Source organism: Spermophilus citellus (genome assembly GCF_964194105.1).
Source record: "Spermophilus citellus genome assembly, chromosome: 3".
NCBI lineage: Eukaryota > Metazoa > Chordata > Mammalia > Rodentia > Sciuridae > Spermophilus > Spermophilus citellus.
The window spans coordinates 51,876,477-51,897,316 of record NC_138184.1 but is presented as its reverse complement, the minus strand read 5'-3'; the positions used below and the strand labels follow the sequence as shown (position 1 = coordinate 51,897,316).

General features: G+C 43.1%; 1 protein-coding gene across 7 annotated transcripts in view; it reads right to left on the bottom strand.

Moving 5' to 3' along the window:
- The window catches only part of PXK (PX domain containing serine/threonine kinase like), an 81,264-nt gene extending 61,021 nt beyond the window's left edge, over window positions 1-20,243 (bottom strand). For 3 of the 7 annotated variants that reach the window (XM_081284968.1, XM_081284969.1, XM_081284965.1), the window contains exon 1: window positions 19,945-20,242. In XM_081284968.1, coding sequence (XP_081141094.1) covers window positions 19,945-20,046 — 102 coding nt within the window. In that variant the 5' untranslated portion in view covers window positions 20,047-20,242. Of the gene's footprint in view, window positions 1-19,944 lie in introns of all 7 variants that reach the window. The other 4 variants (XM_081284966.1, XM_081284967.1, XM_081284964.1 and 1 more) reach the window with 4 other exon arrangements.
- Window positions 20,244-20,840: the final 597 nt, after the last annotated feature.

Genomic DNA, 20,840 nt, shown 5'->3' with positions numbered 1-20,840 from the left:
AACCTAGCCTTTGAAGTCAGGCCTCCATGTCCCAAACTGGAGTCAGCAGCCCAGAATCCTCCAGTGAACCTGCCCATCCTTCCCGCCCTCTTTGATGTGGAACAGAACCTAAGATGTGTGTACAAGAGGACGTAAACCACCAGGGACCAAGACACAGGAAAGGGGAGCTGTCAGCCCCGCAGGGCAGCCCTGAGTCAGAGGTATCTAGGTGTCACCACCACTAACTCTGCCCCATGCTGCCACTTCCCCAAAGGGCCTTCTCCCTCTGGCTCCTCTGACACCACATCCTTGATCTTGGCATGCCAGCCAGGGAGGCCTGAGCATGTGGGTATTTTGACAAGTCATTGTGGTTTGGTGCTGAAGTTTTTCAAATTGGACCTGCACTAGTACCACGTGATTTCTGACTTAGAGGAAGAAAGAGAAGGGAGGATTAATGTCAAAGGAGCACTAACCACACGCTAAGAACTTTGCTAAGCATCTAACCAAAAGCTTCTTACTCAATCCTTCCGCTCCTTATTCAATCCTTCTCAGCAGCCACCCAAGTGGGCAGATCTCTGCTCAGCAAGATATAGTGAGCTGCCCAATGTTGCACAGCTGAAAAGCAGTGGATTGGGAACTGGAATCCAAGTCCTGCTGACTCCCAAGTCCCTCCAACTTTCCAAACATGGCTGGTGACCCCCCACTGACCTAGGTAGCTGTGAGGCCAGTCTCTTTCTGCAGCCCTAAAAGACAGGGGTCCACACTAGTGCATGGCATTTGGCTGGTTCACCTCTGATGATGCCAACCTATTGACCAACCTGAGGGTGCAGGGGTGGGGGCATCATTTCCACAGCTGATGATAAATGCTTCCAATACACGCCATTTTCCAAGTAAGTATCCCCATGAGCATTTTGTGTTTCCTGAGCTTCCAAATGGGTGATTTAGGATTTCACTGTCTAGTTGCTCAAAGATGCCTTGGTTTGATGAGATTTTTGGAAAACTTTAGTGAAGTTACAAACACAGATCCCTATGTGTGTGTGTGTGTGTGTGTGTGTGTGTGTGTGTGTGTGTGTTGCTAGGGATCAAAACCAGGGCCTCACAAATGTTAGGCAAGGCTCTACCACTGACCCTCACACAACCACATGGAAAGAAAGGTGTTAGAGAAGCTAGTTCCAACACTTATGTAAACCTACAAATCAGCCTAAATCTCATAATTCTCTCTTCCCTTTTGGAACAGCTATCAGATTTAGCCCAAGACTCAAAATACAGAAATACATGGTATGGCTGTTCTGAGATGTTTTACAGATAATTCTCGTTGCACCCACCTCTACCTAAGCAGGACATCTCAAAACCAGCTAAATTCTACGGAACCCAGACCACACACACACACACATACCAAAAAAAAAAAAAAAAAAAAATCTCTATGCTTGGGCCCTGACTCCCAAAGATGCAAGTTTAATTTATCTGGGGTAGGGCACAGGTATTAATAGGTTTAGAAGTTCCCCAGGTGATTCTGATGTGCAGCTGGGGTAAGAACAACTGTTTTCAAACCTTTCAAACTCGGAAGCAGCTCCACACCATAAAATAAAAACCCTTGCACAGAAGGAAGGAAACCAATGAACCAAGCACTCACCACATCTCACCGGACTCCTCCCCACTCACTTCCTTCCCTCCCTGACTCCCACCAGGGCTCAACTCTGCTCTTCTTGGATAGACTATGCACCTAACCTGAGCTTCTCAGGATCCCTCACATTTGACCCCATAGTGGTGGCTCCCACAGCACCACCCACAATATCGAACGATGTTGTTTGAGGTGAGCAAGGAAGAACTGCTACTCTAATTTAGCAGCTGGGGGAACCGAATCTCTGAAGGATGGATGCCTGGACTAGCAATGGTGGATCTGGATAGGGCAGGCCTTTTGGTATTTAGTACCCACCAGCCACACCACTCCTCTGGGGTTACTCCCAAACCCACTTGTTTCCTGGAACCTTCCCTTCATAGGAAAAGCCCCCAAAGAATGCTAAAAGCAAGTCAGGCATGGTGGCACGCACCTGAAATCCCAGTGGCTCAGAGGCTGAGGCAGGAGGATCCCACGTTCAAAGCCAGCCTCAGCAACTTAGTGAGGCCCTAAGTAACTTAGCAAGACCCTGTCTCTAAATGAAATATAAAAAAGGGCTGGGGATGTGGCTCAGTTAAATCCCTGATATATATATATATATATATATATATATATATATATTTTTTTTTTTTTTTTTTTTAATGCTAAAAACCTTTCTGGACATCCAGCACCATGCCACTTCTTGGCTCCAGAATCTTCCATGACCCTCACTGGCCACAGGACAAACCTAAACTCTTTAGCCTAGCTTCCACATTTTTCTACCTTCTGATAAAACTGACCTAACCCTTCTTTCTATTCAACCCTCCTCTGTCAGACTCTTTAGAACATAAATATTCTTACTTACCTTGCTTTGCTGCTCTACTTATTCAAAACTTGGGAAGCTCTACCTTTTAAACGTTATGGCTATTTTTGTCTCATGTCTGTCTGTCTACATTTGGGGAGGGGGATCTTTCCAACTGAATTAAGTTTTTCAAGAGCTACAATCACACATTTCTTTGTGTTCTAAATAACACTTGAACACAATGTCAGGCCAATGGCAGAAGCATAGCAGATACCTGCTGATGGGTATTAGCTGACTGACCCCTTGCATTCTCGGGAGGAGGAAGCCTATACACCTACAACAGGCTTCAGACTTACCGCTCCTTTATAAGAATTAGTGCTTAGGGCTAGGGATGTTGCTCACTGTTCTAGTGCTTGCCTAGCACGTGTGCACGAGGCAATCCCCAGCAAAAATTTTTTTTTAAAATAAAAATAGAATTAATGTTCAAAATCAGTGTCACACAGCACAGCAGCTGCACCTCACAAGCAGAAGTCTGCATCATTCCAAAGGACAACAAGGTTTCTGAAGAAATTCTCATAACAGAATCGGCTTATAGAACTTCCGCTCAGCTCACTGGCCACCTGCCTTGCGGCTTACAGTCTTTAATATTTCACTTTGAATTAATGATTACTTCTTGCTTTGCTAAATTGTCATTATTTATCGAGGTTTCATCTGCAGATTTTCTGTTCTGAGACCTACCTTTGTTCTATAGCCATTCTATGCAAGCCAGTAATGTGTGAAAATGGCCCTCAAACAAATGAAAACATTGGGTTTTTAAAGGCATCCAAAGAATCACCACTAATCTTAAAAAATAAATTCTGGCAGATGAGTGAAGCCAAGTGCATCTCCTTTCCCACCACGTGAAATGAATTTCCTTTAAAAATTCAACCAACCGGATCACAGAAATGTGTGCTCTAACCTTATGCAAAGCAAATCTCCCAGTTTCTTCTCTGCTCAAAGAATTGACACAGAACATATCACAAACACACTTTGATCCCTGCAGTAAGATGAGCAACCACAGTCATGCATGCTTCTCCCCTCTTCAGGCCTTTTGAAGTCCAAGCTCTCCTCTGTGGGATGGTCTCCCAGCAGGAGAACTGGTCTCTAGGCTGACTTCAAAGAAAACTGATGACCCAGCTAAGAGAAATACTGCAAAGAAGCGCTCCAGACTCCCTTGACCTCAGACATGACTATGGAATGGATATGGCATCTTAAGCAGCCAGATTCTGCAGCATTCTATAGAACAACGACCCTTAAATGATGCCAAAGCAAATTATCTAATTTGCTAAAATGTGAACCCAATAATTCTATCTTATATCAGAGGAAAGGCGGGAGTGGATTCAAAAAGCCTCAATTAAAACAAAATAAAGATTTCATTTACTTGTGCAATATGCTCTTAAACTGTAGAGATGGATGCAGTATGAATAATGATTAAATACTACCCTCTATATTTAGCTAGAAAAGACTATCAAACATACAATCTCTGTTGCCAATGATGATTTTTAGGTGGGCTCTGGCACCTACAGTGACCAACTCCGTTACAACCTTAGCTGGTACTCAAGGGACACCTTCAGGGTCTGGAAGAAGAAGCCAGTCACTGTGTAATGATTAGCCACAATGTGTCACCCCCCTTCCACACCACAGCCACAGGCCCGGAGGGTGGGGAGGAGGACAAAAGCTTTCTATTCTGAGACCTGGACTTAAAGCCCAACTGCCACTTACTAGTTTCCTGGACTAATTTCTCTGGGCCTCAATTTATTCATCTGCAAAATCATCTCTTCCCATTAGGGTTGTGATAAATATTCGATAAGATAGCATATTTAGAGCAGCCAGCATAATGACCAGCTTTGTTAACTGTTAGTTTTCTTCCTAGCTAAGAAAACATCAAATACAAGCTTTTTTTTTTTTTGTACCAGAGATTGAACCCAGGAGTGCCTAACCACTGAGCCACATCTCCAGCCCTTTTTATATTTTCTTTTGAGACAGGATATCACTGAGTTGCTTAGGACCTTGCTAAGTTTCTGAGACTGGCTTTGAATTTGTGATCCTCCTGCCTCAGCCTCCTGAGCCCCTGGAATTACAGGCCACCACACCTGGCCAAACACAAGCTTTCTGCAGGTGAATGCATTGTGGTTTTAATTGGCAAGCAGGAGGCAGTGGCAACACTAGTAAGTGAGTAAGCTCTATTAAGTAAAAAACAAAAAGGTCATTTTCTTAAAACACGGAAACAATGTCCTCAGTCTTTGATTATTCTAGAGTTATTACTCTGTTGTCCCAGGTTCTTGCCCATTTCAGGCTTTTTTTTTTTTCATCCCTACATTTTTCTGGATATCCTCAATGAACATATATTACTATTATGATAAGAAAAGACAAATTTTAGTGTTGGTTTGCAGGCTGCAGGCATAACTCAGTGGCAAGCACTTGCCTAGCATGCATAGGCCCTGGGTTCAATACCCAGCATTGCAAAAAAAAAAAAAAAAAAAAAAATCTTTGTCAGTTTGCTGCACACATAATTTAAAACATGCCATTTGAAGGAATTCTGAGTGATAAGATAAGAATTTAGATTATCTGAGCTTGAATAAGAGCCTGATATGTTATCAATGACATGTACAATCAATCACTCCTTTTCCTTGGTGAGGAACCTTTTGGTCCTTTTACTGCCCATCAGCACTTTTACTGTTCTGGGAAGACTAGGAAAACAAAAGATGAAAGTCAAGTCAATGAACTCTTCTATTTGTATCAAGGCTGGTAAAACATTTGGTGGGAACAAAGCTTGAAATTCTGGGTGGAAGTCAAGCTGCAGAAGTCCCTACTGGTTTTAATAATGGTTGGTCACCACAGAGTTGATTATACCTAAGTCAATTCTACCAAGCCTCAACATGCCAGTGTCCTCCTGAGTCACTATTCCAATTTCATAACCAACCATGTACGTGATGGCACACTGCACAGGCCATGGGGCCATACATCTCCTGGAAGGTACAACTGCTGTGCTTATGGAAGACTTTTCCTTCTGTCCCTCAGCTTCTTTCATCTCCCAACAAAAGACCAAGGCTCAGAGAGCGTAGATGCCTCAAGGTTGCAAAGCTTGTATGTGGTGAGAATAGACTGGACTGCAGGCCCACAGGCCTCCCTCACACAGGGGTACAGCAGTTCCTACATTCTATGGCCTTGGGCAGAATGCTTTCATGTTATATACAGTCTTGTTCTGATGAATGGATGTTATCTGGGCAGGCAGAACTGGTCTATCAAGTCAGAAGGAAGCTGAGAATGAAGAGCAGAGTAAGGACATGCAGCCAGGCAGGAGCACAAGAGTTAAGTATAGGGACACAGCTCTCTAAACACCACCTGACCACAGTCTCCTAACTTTAATATTCTCAAACTTTGCAGCCCAGCTCCTTCTTCATAAACACAAACTTCTGGGGTTGACTGGAAACCAGGTAGCACATAGAAGCTGTGTACAAATGATAAATGATTTTCTTTCAAATGTTAAGCAAGCCCTGCCATGCAAGAATAAGCAGCAGAAAGGAGCATTTTTATATGAAGATGCCATAAGTGGACACCAGGTTTATGAAGAACTCAACAATTTGAATGGCAGTTAATTTCCGTTGTACAAAAGTGGAACAGGGTCCTTGAGGAGACTGTTGTTTCCACACCAAGTTCCTATTAAACTCTCAAGGTACCAACTGTGGCTGCCCCTCATGGGGCTTCCTTCCTGTGCTTAATTGTTAAAAACCATGCTACTCAAGAGGCTGGATTTAAAATTCAAGGCCAGACCAGGCAACTTAGCAAGAACCTGTCTTAAAGCAAAAAGGGCTGGGGATGTAGCTCAGTAGTAGAGTACTTGCCTAGCATGGCAAGGCCCTGGGTTCAATCCCCAGTGCCACAAACAAGCAAACAACACACACGCACACAGAAGTTCTAGGACTCAATGCTCACCAACTTGCTGGTCACAGAGCTCACAGGCCTCAGCCTCTCAGGCTTCCTCCACCAGTTTAGCTGTTTGAAGACAGCAACCATCTAATTTGACATTCACTATGGTAGCCTCTAAGGCCAGGGGACCTCTGAGCTCTTGAAATGTAGCTAGTGAAAGGAAGTGAATTTTTAATTTTATTTAATTTAAAGTAGCCTAGTGGCTATAGTATGAGGCAATGTAGTTATAGACTATTTGCAGGTACTAACAGATATTTATGAAAATGAATACATACTAAATAGTGTATTATGACTTGTTTTTTCCCCACTTAATATAACATGGCTCTCTCTCCATATTAATGCTTTTGAAGATTGTTATTTTTAATGTCTATATCTGTGCTGTCCAGTATACTAGGCATAAGCAATATATGGTTATCAAGTACCTGAAATGTGATTACTTCTGGTTGAAATATACTATAATTATAAAATACACATTACATTTTAAAAAAACTTTGACAAAATGAATGTGACTATAGCATCAATTTTATATTGATTTCATGTTGAAATAATTTTTTGGATATACTGAATTAAACAGAATATATTAAATTAATTTCATTTTACTTTTTAAATGTGACTACTAGAAAATGCAAATAACATATATGGTTCACAATACCTCTTTAATGGACAGTGATTCTCTAAGGCCGCCACTGTGTGTGATGAATGAACTCCATTCCTATGCAGCCAAGCTGGGAGAATTTAGAAAGCAGCCACCCAAACCATTGTCTGACTCTGAGTCAGGGAACACCTTCACCTTGTCTTCTCCTGGGAGTAGGCATCATAGAGCCATTGAACAGGTCCATCAATCTGCAGACCCTGATAACAAATCACTTTGGATGGCTCACAACTTGTATTTTGATTCAAAGTTCACAAGTATCATATGAACCTTCATCTGCCACTCCCAGCCCTAAGATCTTGAGCAAGTTATTCTTTCTGTACTTTATTTTCTTCAACTGAAAAATAGGGATAATAACAAAACCCAACTCAGAATTGGTATGAGGATCAAATGAAAATCTAAAAGTCTGACAGTTTCTTACCAAGTTAAACATGTACTTAGCATGTCACCCAGAAACTCCATTCCCAGGTGTTTACTTGGGAGAAATGAAAGTTTATGTCCACATGAAGACTCTACCCAAATGTTCATGGCAGCTCTATTCATAATTGTCCCCAACTGGAAACAACCCAAATGTCTACCAATGGGTAAATGTCCATTCCACTGTGGTCCATCCCCCCAAAAATGGAATACTACTTAGCAATAAAAAGAAACATGGATTGGCCTGGGACTATAGCTCAGTGGCAGAGCGCTTGCTTAGCATGCATGAGGCACCGGGTTCGATCCTCAGCAACCACATAAAAATAAACAAATAAAATAAAGGCATTCTATCCATCTATAACTACAAAAAAATTAAAAAAGAAAGAAAGAAAGAAACATGGAGTTAGGTGTAGGGGTGCTTGCTTATAGTCCAGCTACTTGGGAGGCAGAGGCTGAAGATGGCTTGAGTCTGAGAGTTCAGGGCAAGACTAGGCAACATAGCAAGATCCTGTCTCTCAATCAATCAAACACAAAAATGTACAATATCTTGGAAGAATCTCATAGCTTTATGCTAATTAAAATAAGCCAGACACCAATGATTACATCCTTTAAGATTTCGTTTACTGGGCTGGGGTTGTGGCTCAAGCGGTAGCGCGCTCGCCTGGCATGCGTGCGGCCTGGGTTCGATCCTCAGTACCACATACCAACAAAGATGTTGTGTCCGCCGAGAACTAAAAATAAATATTAAAAATTCAAAAAAAAAAAAAAAAAGATTTCGTTTACTGATGACATTTTAGCAAAGATGAAACAATAGCAATAAAAAGCAGAGTAATAGTTGCCAAGGACCAGAGGGAAGGTACTGACTGCAAAATGATACCCAGAAAATGTGTGCAGTTGAGCAAAATGTTACACAATAGGTATATACTTGTCAAAATTTATCAAATTGTACACTAAAACTAATAAATTTTATTACATGTAAATTATACTTTGTATTAGTCGTCTTTGAATTGCTATGACAAAATACCTAGGAAAAACAACTTAAAGGAATAAAGATTCTTTTAGTTCATGGTTTCAGAAGTTTCAGTCTATGTTTGGCTGGCTCCATTATTTTGGATCTGAGGTGAGGTAGAACATCATGGAAGAAGGGTATGACAGGACAAATTTGCTCACCTCATGACAGCCAGAAAATTAGAGAGGGAAGGAAGAAGGGGCCCCTGAGACCTACTTCCTCCAACTAGGCCTTACCTCTTACAGTTTGTACCACCTCATAATAATGCTATAAAAGTATTAATCCATCCATGGACTAATCCATTGATGAGGTCAAAGCCCTCATGATCCGATCACTTCCTAAAAGCCACACCTCTGAACATTGCTGCACTGGGGACCAAGCCTTTAATACATCAGACTCTGGGGAACACTCCAGATTCAAACCATAACATACTTCAATGAGGCTGACCCAAAAGAGAGAAATAGAGGGAGAGAAAATTAGACTATTGTAACTAGGGCTTGGCACAATAGTAAGAGTTTAAACAATGTTTGCTGTTAGGACAAGTGGCACTCTTTTTTCAGTATTATTCAAAATGTCTAAAGCCAAACTTGGACTCATCATGTTCCTTGCAAGATCAGTTACCATCTTAGTGCCTCTGTGCCCCTCGTGGTCTCTACCTGGAACTTTTCTTCTCTTCCTTCCTTCTGTTTCTCTTGCCATGGACCTGAGATGTGGTCTTTCTAACTCCAGGGCTTAATTATCAGAAGGGACTCTCCTCTTCCCTTCCTCCCATCCTTCTAGCCACACCCTACACACCAGTGACAAAGAGCTGTTTCAAACTCTACTTTCACATGCCACACACCTGCTCAAGACCCCTCATTGCTGTTTGGGTCCCCTTAGCCTGGCATCCAAGAGGCCCCACAATTGGCCACAGTTGCCCTTTTTTCATCTTTTACCCTAGACTAGAATTTTGTAAAATAAACCCTTTTAAAATGAATGAACAAACACAGGCAGGGACCAAGTCTATCCTGTTTAGACCTTCATCCCAAGTACTGAATGCCTAGAACCCAAGGCATACTCCCAGCATGTTCTGGAAAAACCCAGTTCTGCTGCATAAGAACAAGCCAAACGTGGAAGGAAATAAGAGACTGAAGAAAGAGGCCAACAGAGCTAAGATCGCACGAAGTGTAATTTATTAGGGACTTATGGACAGAAGTATGTCTTGGGCAGCAGCAAAACAGGAGGATTCCATACCCAAGGCAGGAAGGAGGTGTTTATATATGTAGCTAGATGAAGGTGGGCTGTGGCCAAATGGTAGATCCCTGGCCTTTATCAAAAACTCTTAAAAAAGCTGTAATCCCAGTGACTCAAGAGGCTGAGGCAGGAAGTCTGCAAGTTTAAGGCCAGCCTAGGAGTTTAACAAGATCTTGTCTCAATATTTATAAAAAGAAAAAGGACTGGGGATGTAGCTCAGTGGTGGAGCACCCCTGGATTCAATCCCCGATACCATATTAAAAAAAGAAAAGAAACTATTAACATAGGGCTGGGAATGTGGCTGAGTGGTAAAGAGCTTTCCTTAGCATGCACAAGGCCTTGGGCTTGATCTCCTGCATTGTAAAAAAAAAAAAAAAAGAAAGAAAGAAAGAAAGAAACAAACAAACAAACAAACCTACTAAGATGCCCAAGGACAGTTAAGAAAGTCTCGGGGCTGGGGATGTGGCTCAAGCAGTAGTGCGCTCGCCTCGCAGGCGTGCAGCCCAGGTTCGATCCTCAGCACCACATACAAACAAAGATGTTGTGTCCGCCGAAAAAAAACTGAAAAATATTAAAATTCCCTCTCTCTCTCTCTCTTTAAAAAAAGTGGTCAGTCAGCATAGCTAACTATCTCAACAACTTTGACCTATAGGGTTTGGGACAAGTGCCAGGGTTACCTGGCAGGCAAAATGGCAGTTATAACCAAGATGACTGTAGTCCTGTCAAACTGGATCCCACATAGCAGTGTCTGCTGAAGGAACTCCTGAAGTCTACAAATACAACCTTGGCTGCAAAGAACAGAATCATTATTCCTCAGTGTTTTTACATTGAGATCCTTCTGGTGAGTTAGTGAATGATGACAAGTACCACTCCTTTTTAGTATCATTCAAAATGTCTAAAGCCAAACTTTAAAGTTTAGAATAGTGTAAACCAGTAGAGGCTTTGCTAGATGTTTCAGGATTGCTGTCTTCTCTGAAATGTCTTCTCTGAAATAGCCTTTCCTCATTTCCTAAGCCTTGGGAGGACCTCACCCTTTCTCCCTCTCCCATATGCCCCACTCACTCTCCCAGGCAGAGCAGCCCTCTCAGTGTCTTATTTGGCCTTTGGTTTATGTGTTCACTACCTCCACCAGGATGTCAGCCTCCTGCCTCATTCATCTTGATACACAGCACAGTGCCTGGCACCCAGAAGATTCTTGTTTTTGTAAATGTTCCAGAGGTCCAATGTATATGCACCCATGTTGGAACCCCTCCAGGGGTGAGGAAAAGCCAGGAGGGGAAGAGCAGAAACAGGCTAGGAGCTGCCTAGCTTCAGGCCAGGCCCCTGGCACCTCACAGCTACCCACTTGCCCCTTCCACTGCCTCTGAACACTGACAGCCAACTCTGCCTCCAGGCAGGAGAGTAAGGAGACTGTGCTGCATCTCCAGGAGCCTGGCTGTCAAAACGTGTTCCTCCAGGGTAAACAGGTAAAGGCAGGTGAGTGGTGGTGGGGGTGGGGGTAGGAGTAGGGTGGGTAGTTGTTCTTTGAGATGTCACTGATCTTTTTTGCCATTTACTAGCAAAGTAGTCACAGGTGATAGTAAGACAAACTTTTAAAAAATTTAACTCCCCCTTTTCCACTCAACATACTTGAATGCCAAAAAATGCACAAGACACTGAGCCAGTGGCCTGACATGTACAGAGGTAACCATGGACATGGGCTAGGCTCTCTTCGAATGTTCCAGCTATATGAGCCTATTAATCAGCAACCCTAACATACTCTTACCATCCCGCCTTACAGATGGACAAACTGAGGCTGGAGGGATTAAGCAATATGTCCAAAGTCATTCTGCCTCTCTCCTCATGTTATTTACAGTTTGCACCTGTGGGAGGGGCATAAATAGAAAACAGGGTAGTAAGAAATAATAGGTATATAAAATGCATGTGTCTATAGAGAGGAAATTTGAGGAAGGAAAATTATGTATGACTTGATAGGTTAAGAGGTGAAGTGGCAAGACCCAGGAAGGGTGTCCTGAGTTGTATCTTGAATACCTGCATTCATTCAATGACTTCATTTATTCAGCATATATTTGTGTTGGATGCTTATTATCCATGTGCCAGGGACTGTTTTAGTTTAAAATTAAATGAAAATAGCAATATGTAATCAAGAAAGGCTGGACTTAGAGTAAAAAAATAACCTTAAAGAGAAAAACATGGAGAGAGGCAGAACGAACTGCCCATGCCCCTTCCCATGGGAAGGGGGAGGGAAGACCTCCAGAGGCACCTCTCTTTTTTTTTTTATTGTTGGTTGTTCAAAACATTACATAGTTCTTGACATATCATATTTCACACTTTGATTCAAGTGGGTCCAGAGGCACCTCTCTACCCTCAGCAGTAACCTCAGAGCCACTAGAGGAGGGACAGTCCACCACTGCAAGCCTATAGCCAACTCCAGTGCCATCAGAGAGCATGAGCTTCAGAAGTGTCTGCAGAATCCAAGAGGACAACTAGTGAACTTGATCTACAGGGTCACATAGGAAATGCTTAGGGCTTGGCGAGGGGCGTCCCAGCTACTCCAGGTACTCTGGTGGGCCAGTGGGCTGCGTGCTGGCCAGACCCTGAGCCTGATACTAGAGGTTGGTGTGAGCGGGCCCACTTCCAGTTTCATTTCCCTTGGCTTGGGCAAAGAGGAAAAGTGTGTAGGGCTAAAGTGCAATGTGTCCCCTGGGGGTGGGCAGACTCACGAGGAAAAAGGCTCTGCATGAACAAGATTGTTTCCCCTTTCACCTCTACAAGTGTTTTGTTTTGTGCTTAACCATTGAGCCACATCCCCAGCCCTTTTTATTTTTTACTTACAGACAGGGTCTCACTGAGTTAAGTTGCTTAGGGCCTTGCTAAATTGCTAAGGCTGGCTTTGAACTTGCGATAATCAATCCTCCTGCCACAGCCTCCTAAGCCTCTGGGATTACAGGCATGCACCACTGTACCCAGCTCTATGAGTGTTTCTTAGACATTTCGAGATCCAGGATTCTCCTGTAACCAATACTCCATTAATTCCCTCCCCTACCCGCAGAAGAAAGCCTCAAATGAAAAAATAAGTAGAGATGACCTGTTGCTGATGAGCCACGTCAAAGAAATGCGGGCAGACTTGTTTAAATGTTATAAACAGAGGTGCTATGACAAGCAGGTGGAACAAGGCGAAGGCACACACCCTGTTTCCAGTCCAGAGCCCTTTGCCCTCTCCAGGGCCACTGTAGAAGTCACCAGAGCACACACACTGAAATGAACCAAGCAAGCTGCAAACTAAAGCAATTTGTTTTTTGCCCACAGGACATAATCCATCTATTGTTCTAAGTATATTGTGGTTTCCTTTCTTCCTTTTTTTTCAGTGATACTGGAAATTTGGAAATTGAACCTGGGGTGCTCCACTTCTGAGTTGAGTAACATCCTCTTCCCTAGGCTCCCCATCCTTTTATTTTTTTTAATTTTATTTATTTGTTTTTTAATTTTGAGATAGGGTCTGCTAAATTGCTGCAACTGGCCTCAAACAAATCCTCCTCCTGCTCTATTCTCCCAAGTAATTGGGATTACAGGCATGTGCCACTGTGCCCAGCTGGTTTTCTTTTCTTTCTTTTTTTTTTTTCCCCCTCAGTGCTGGGGACTGAATTCAGGGCCTCACACAAGCTCACCATGCACTCTACCACTGAGCTACATCCCCAGCCCCAGCGGATTTTCTTAAAGTAGGGTACGTGTGGTAGTTAGCAGAATACTTTTTTTTTTTTACGCACGCACCTCACCAACTAAAATAAGTTAATTCTCCAAGTTCACAGTTTTTGAAAAATTTCTAACTGTGATGCTTACCCTAAGATCCATAGGTTGGTAAGGTTCTGAGAAGGTATACAGACAGATGTGTGTTTATGGAGAGCAGTTGTCCCTCTGATGAGATTTTTTAAAGGAGGTGGACTCAAAGAGTTGAAGAACTTGTGTTGAGATTATATTTTGAGCTTAATTAACATCTTGGAAGGTTATAAAATTTTCCAGGGTGATGGCTGAGGGGTGCTGGGCTTCTTTGGGGATAATGAAAATGTTCTGAGATTGTGGTGATCCATAGCTCTGTTAAATATACTAAAAGTCACTGAATTGTACACTTTGGGTGGATTGTATGGTACGTGAATCAGAAAGCTAGTACCAAAAACAAAACAAACACTTTTCCCAGAAGACTCTTGTTACTGCATACATTCCCCAACTTAACAGATAGCTATACTAATAATTAGAAAAGCACCCTCTTAGCCACCAAGAAATAATTACTTAATTATTTGAAGACATCAAGGCATTTAGGACTTCCTTTAGCTTTCAACTATAATCTTTCAGGAGGCAGGAGGAAATACTTGATATCTTAATCTTCAGCTAGAAATGGGCAGACTTCTCCCAAGAATGGACATCAGCAAGGTCAGCCAGAGACTACATGGTCAATCTCCACAAATGCTTCTCCTCCTGAGGTCTAGGTATTTTCCTGAGATAAAGCACTTGTCCCCTAGTCCCAGGCAAGTTTCAAAAGACAAGTGAAGGGTCATTGTCCTCTCCTTTGAAGAGACTGTCTCTCCCACTATGTGCCTGGTGCTCACAAAAGAAGTCACTAAGAATGACTTTCAGGTTAGGAGAAAAACCATGGAGTTTATTACTCCCTCCCCCATATCCCCCTAACATTTCAACATTTAGGTCTTCCAAAACAATCTTCAGGTGCAGCTCCTCCTTTCCCAGGATGCCCAAAGTGGAAACATAAAGAGCTTCAGCCTGCAAGGTGGCACATGCCTGTAACCCCAGCAGCTTGGGAGGCTGAGACTGGAGTTCAAAACCAGCCTTATAACTGATCTGGAGTTCAAACCAACCTCAGCAACTTATCCAGGCCCTAAGCAACTCAACGAGATCCTGTTTCAAAATAAAATATTTTAAAAGGCTGGGGATTTGGCTCAGTGGTTAAATGCCCCTGGGTTCAATCCCTTTTACCTACTAAATAAATAAATAAATAAATAAATAAATAAATAAATAGCTTAATTTCATATGAGGCCACTCAAAAATCTCTCAAAGCTTCAGCTGAGCACTTGTTTTACTTGCTTCAAATGAACCCATTTAAACCTTACCAATAATTTATATTTTGAACAATCACAATCCATATGGAAGGCATGGCTATTTCTGCAGCTGGAAGGTAGACAAAACATGTAACTATCTTTTCACCTAAAATAAATTCCAGCCCCAGAATCCTACATTTCCTCCTAGTAACTACAGCAAGTTTCTTATTTGTATTTCTATTATAGGAAAACTTTCTCATGGGATAATCTTCAAAAGAGATGATATATGAGGACTGAGTATCACCAGCCCCTAAATCAGGCGGCAAAACACTGACTTCTTCAAAAGAAAGCAATTACTTATGATCTCTAAATGAACTAATTACCAGTCTCTAAAAGTTTTTAACTAGGGCTTTCTGACTGCATTCATTAAGGTTTCTAGGACAACTAGGCCAAAATACATAACCAGTATGAGTGATTAGAGTCCCAGAAAATAACTGCTATTTAGAATAATGTGTAGAAGTCTTGCCAAGTTAGCTGCCATATAGTCTGCAATAGTCTATGCAATCATCTTCAAAGAAAAAAAAATCTAAATTGTTCAGTATAATAAGGAATTCTAAAGGTACTGCCCAACAGCATCCCAAAAGGAAGCCCAGATAGATTCTGATACTGAGTTTTGGATTATCCTAATATTTCAGGCTCTGAAGACAATGATTCCATTTAATTTGGCATCATTTTCGAATAAGTATTTTAGTGCTATATGAATAAAGCTTAAAAGACAATTTCAAAGAAGGGTCATCAATTAAGAAGCCAAACCGCAAAAAAACAAGTCATAAAAAGAACTCCAAATCCACCTGTGTTATGACAGGCAAAGATCCTGGTTGACTTGTATACACCTTGGAAAACAAAAGACCTCCAAATCTCGCTGGTGGCACAGGCCTATAATCCCAACAGCTTGGGAGGCTGAGACAGGAGGATCAGATCGTTGAGTTCAAAGCCAGCCTCAGCAAAAGGTAAGGCACTAAACAGTGAGACCTGTTCTAAATAAAATACAGAATAGGACTGGGGATGTGGCTCAGTGGTTGAGTGGCCCTGAGTTCAATCCCTGGTACCAAAAAAAGAAAAAAAAAAAAAAAAGACCTCCAAATCTGATAGAATAAAAACTCCATGAGAGCAGGTCTATTTCACACGCCGATTCTCTCTGTTGAATGAATGTTGTTGCATAAATAAACCATGAGAAATAGTTTCGCAAAAATCAAAAGTTCAAGGACAGATCCATTTCATAAAGATTTTTAACGTGTAATATTATCTTTTCCACGGATTTAAAAAAATGTTCTGTTATGACTCAAATATCCCTAAAATTATCTTTTGTTTCTCAAGAACAAAATGCACCCAATGCAGAGTAAATGGGCCCTGATCCAGATGAACCTCACAGAAGAATATTTAAAGAGAAGAAAACTGAGATGAAAAGCTATCCACACTGTGGAGTGCCAACCAGCAAAAAGCCGATCTGCACATTTGATAACAATCCTCTCCAGAACTGTCAGTTTCCTTTGGTTTCTATTTCAGTGAGGTTAGCATTTTTTGAGGCTATTGACTTAAGTTTTCCCTTTCATGTAGCTAAGAATTCTTATTTCCCTTGTCTTCTCTTATTTCTCCCAAACTTTCTCCTAACTCACCCGTATAGCTTTTAAACAGAATTCCTTTTTTTAGAAAACCTTCCCCCTTCTTCTGACTCCAGACTGAAAGCATCCTGTCCCCAAACACTGGCCTTTCTGGTTTTATGGAAGCTTCATTTTCTTGCAGAAGAAGCCTAGTCTATTTCTTATAGCTAAATTCATTGTGCGCCATAAAAAAAGAAAATAAAATCATTCAGGCACTGAATCACCTATCAACACGCACTTGGTCAGTTGCTCAACCCAATGTGCTTTTTCTGGTGGTGACCTTGTGTTCCCTTCATCCTTCTGGTGTCTGTTTTTTCCCCAGAGAATTTTTCCCTCCCAAGTTCATAAATCCTACATCAGATGTGCTCTAAAATTTTCAGTTAGAAATTGTTTCCTAAGGCAAAACAAGATTGCGAGATGAAAGGAACTATGGCCAGAAAGAGCTTACTTGGAATAATGTACTCTAAAGTGTTTAACTCTTTGCACATACATTATCAGAGAATGAAGAGATGAAAAAAGGGAGGAAGGCACCTTACAAATACTTCAAGAAGATTATTTCATTTGATCTTCCCACCATAGTCAGGGCAGCTATGTATTGCTCTCATGACAAAACTAACCACCAAAAATGTTTCAGTGAGTCGAATGCGGTGGCACTCGCCTGTCATCCCTGCCATTCTGGAGGTCTAGACAGGAGGATCACAAGTTCAAAGCCAGCCTCAGCAACTTAGTGAAGCCCTAAGCAACTTAGGGAGACTCTGTTTCAAAATAAAAAATAAAAATAACTAGGGATGTGACTCAGTGGTCAAGAACCCCTGGAATTCAATCTCAGGTACAAAAAAAAAAAAAATTTTTTTTCAGTGATTTGCCCAACCAATGTCACATGACTAGCAAGTATCATCCCAGCATCCCAGACCTGTACTAAGGTCTTGCCTCTCCCAACCCAAAGGATGTTCACTACTATATATTCCCTCATGTATTTCTATCTATGGCCAAGGAGCAACTTCCTAGAGACTCAGTATTTGAAAGAGAAGTTAGACCTCTGACCTTTGAGACATATCTCCCTTCAGCTAACAAGGTGGAAAGCCATTTTCATTCTTTCCAGAAAGCATTGCTTTTCTATTTTACATACCACTTTTAACTACTGCTTCTTTCCCAATAATTTCCAACTGTTCTTGTTTTGAAAGGACTTACTCATAAGACATTAATAGTCCAAAAAGTTTGCATCAGCATGATTTTCTCAATAAAGTTGAGAGCTGATGCAACATTTCTTAGTCTCAAACTTTATAGCTAAAATGACAAGAACACAGAATAGTCAAAAATTATGCAAGACAATGCTACTTTTTTTTTTTTTTAACTCTACAACATCTGCCTCTATGGGTCTCCTGTGAGTCATTGTCTTTTGTGTTCAGTCATAATTACAAGAACTGCCATTTTCTACCCTAAATTATTTTGTCTTTTAAAGAAAAACTCTGCAATAAAAATGAGGGGAAAAAAATCTTTCAATGCCTGGCTAAAGTACTAACTTCTATGTTAACAATTTACACAAACAGGAATAGGCAAGTAAGGTTGCAACTCATTTATTTATTCATTAAAAAGAAAAAACTCACATGTGAAATCCTATCTACATACCAGGGGCTGGGAGTCCAAAGTGAACAAGAACTGTCCCTCTTACAGCCTGGTGGAAAAGAAAAGCAGTAATCACTGAATAAAATGATGATGTGATGGTGAGCACATAGGGCAGTGCCATCAAGAAATGCTTTCATAGCTGGGGCAGTGGCACCCGCGTAAATCCAGCGACTCAGGAGGCTGAGGCAGTAGGATAGAGTTCAAAGCAACAACGAGGTACTAAGCAACTCAGTGAGACCCTGTCTCTAAATAAAATATAAAAATAGGCTGGAGATGTGGCTCAGTGGTTGAGTGACCCTGGGTTCAATTCTTGGTACCAAAAAAAAAAAAAAAAAAGAAAAGAAAAAGAAATGCTTCCTGAAGGAAGTGGTCAATGAGCATTTACAAGCATCTCTTTATTTTTAGTATAAAATAGACTTCAAAGACTCAACTCTATTGAGAGGCTATAAGATTTATTTGCCAATATCAAGTCAGAAATGTAATTGAAGAGCAGAATTATTACTGTGATCCTGCCCTAAATTTCAACGCTTAATACTCCCTTACACCAAGTTACAAGTTTCACAAATCCAATTGTCTATGGTGCCTGTCCACATGGCTGGAGAATAGAATTAAAGATAAGCACAATGAAATAAAATGCACTTTAAAAAAAATTAAAATATTTATTTATTTTTTTTAGTTGTAGTTGGAAACAATACCTTTATTTTGTTTATTTATTTTTATGTGGTGCTGGGGTTCGAACCAGGGCCTTGCACATGCTAGGTGAGTGCTCTACTGCTGAGCCACAACCCCAGCCCCAATAAAATGCACTTTTTAGAAACATAATCATTTTTCCAAACTGGAAATGAACTCTTTGAACAATCCAAGGCCTACAAAGCATGGCTGTTGGAAGAGGAAACAGGTTCAAAAAAGTCCCACTTTAATAAGAGAGAAATGAAGGGTCTCTTTGAACACCAGAAGAGCTTTGAACAAAAAGAGAAACAGAAGGCTATTGTGGGGCTTTAGCCTCCAGATGATGAACCTCCAAACACACTGCAATAGTAAACAACAAGCCTCTGAGCTGGAATCTGATTTGGTGGCCTGACAAAACATTACAATTTATAGAATCTGTCTCTCCCCATTCATTATTTCCCAAGGTCCCGCTGGCAGGCAACAACTCCCAAGGTTTTTTGCTGGTACCTGGGTTTATTGCTTGTAAATCATAATGCATAGTATGACTTAAAAAAAAAAAAAAGGTACAGGCAAATGAAAACAACCATGGCTTTAAAGCCCCATAAAAGACAGTATATGTAACAGAAATGAACAGTGCCTGGGTTTACTACGAGGGTCTTACTCTTTCGTGCAACTCCAGAGCATCTTAAATGCAAATGAATTCTACCATTGCCCACTGCCGAGCAGGTCCGCGTAGGGAAGAAGCACGTTCCTACACCTGCCTCCGCAGGACCCCTGACTGCTTCCCTCACCGTTTCCCTGGCCAAGGCCAAGCAGCTGACCTGGACCTGGGGCTGAGGACCCCAGCCATTTTCTCTCTGCAGTCCCCTAAGTAGGCTTCGGTCCCCTGAAGTCACACTTCCATTGGGCCCGGCATAATAGCATCCCCACCACCCAGACCCCCGGTTGGAAGGAGGGAACCCAGTGGCCCCGACGAGAAGGCTGGCGGCGGGCTGAGAGGGGCCGCACGGTCCCTTCACTATTGCCCCGGGAGGCGTCCCGGGACCGGGGTCCCACCACCTCGCCGGCTCCGAGTCCTTCCCCGGACGCCGCCGGGCTCCTCCCACCCCTCGGCCCGGGCGCCGCGGTCCCCGCCCTCGGCCGCTCCGGCCTCCGCGTCCGCCTGGGCCCCGGGGGCCCTGCAGACCCGCCGCCACGCCCGAGCCCTCCGGGCCAGGGCTGCCCGCCGCCCGCCGGCTCCCTCCCGGGCCCGGGGCCGCCCGCCCGCCCGGCGGCCGCGCACCGTGTGGGACTGCAGGCTCTGGCTCGCCTCGATGGCTGCTGTCAGCGGCACCGTGTCGTCCAGCAGCACCTTGCCGGCCGGCGGCTTCTCCATGAAAGCCATCCCGCGCCGCCGGGCCGCCGCCGCCGCCTCGGGTCGCGGGGCAGGAACCAGAGGCGCCACTCCCGCCGCCCGGCCCGCTTCAGCGCCGCTGCTGTCAACACGCGCCGCCCCACGCGCCGCCGCCTCCCGCCGCGCCCGCGGGTCCTAGCGCCGACCCGTCGCGGCGCCGTCGCTGTCATCCCCGGCCACCCTACGCGCCGCCGCCAGCCGCGGGGTCCTAGCGCCGATCCTCCATTGGCCGCCGGCCTGCACTCTGTGCTGCGCGGCGCAGGACTTAGGCTCTCTTTCACCTGACAACCGCTGTCCACCTCCTGACGACCTCTGTCGTTGCCCTGGGGTTGGGTCTCCCAGCTATTCGTAGCTGCACGACAGACCCGGGAACACAATATCCGAAGCTAACACCACCAGGGATCCTCAGATGCAAAGATACTCACTCTATCCTGAGCCCTAGAATTCAGGATACTTCAGGCCCAGCGACATCCAAACCAAGCCTCGCAGAATTGGGCTTTTCCAGATGAGACCCTCAGAAGCTGGGGCTATCAGACTTGAGACCCTTACAACTGGGCCTCTCCCAAATTACCATACACAAGAACCACAGGACCTAGAGCCTTCAAGTGAACCCTGTCTGAACCCTGGAAATCCAGAAACTATAAAACAAACTCTGTCTGATTCAGGTTTTACAGAGACCATTGAACCTGGATCTTCAGAAAGGAGAACCTTGATTATACATATTGTATCCTCACCAGATCTCAAACTTAAAAAAAAAAAAAATATTGTGGGGCAACCCTAAGTAA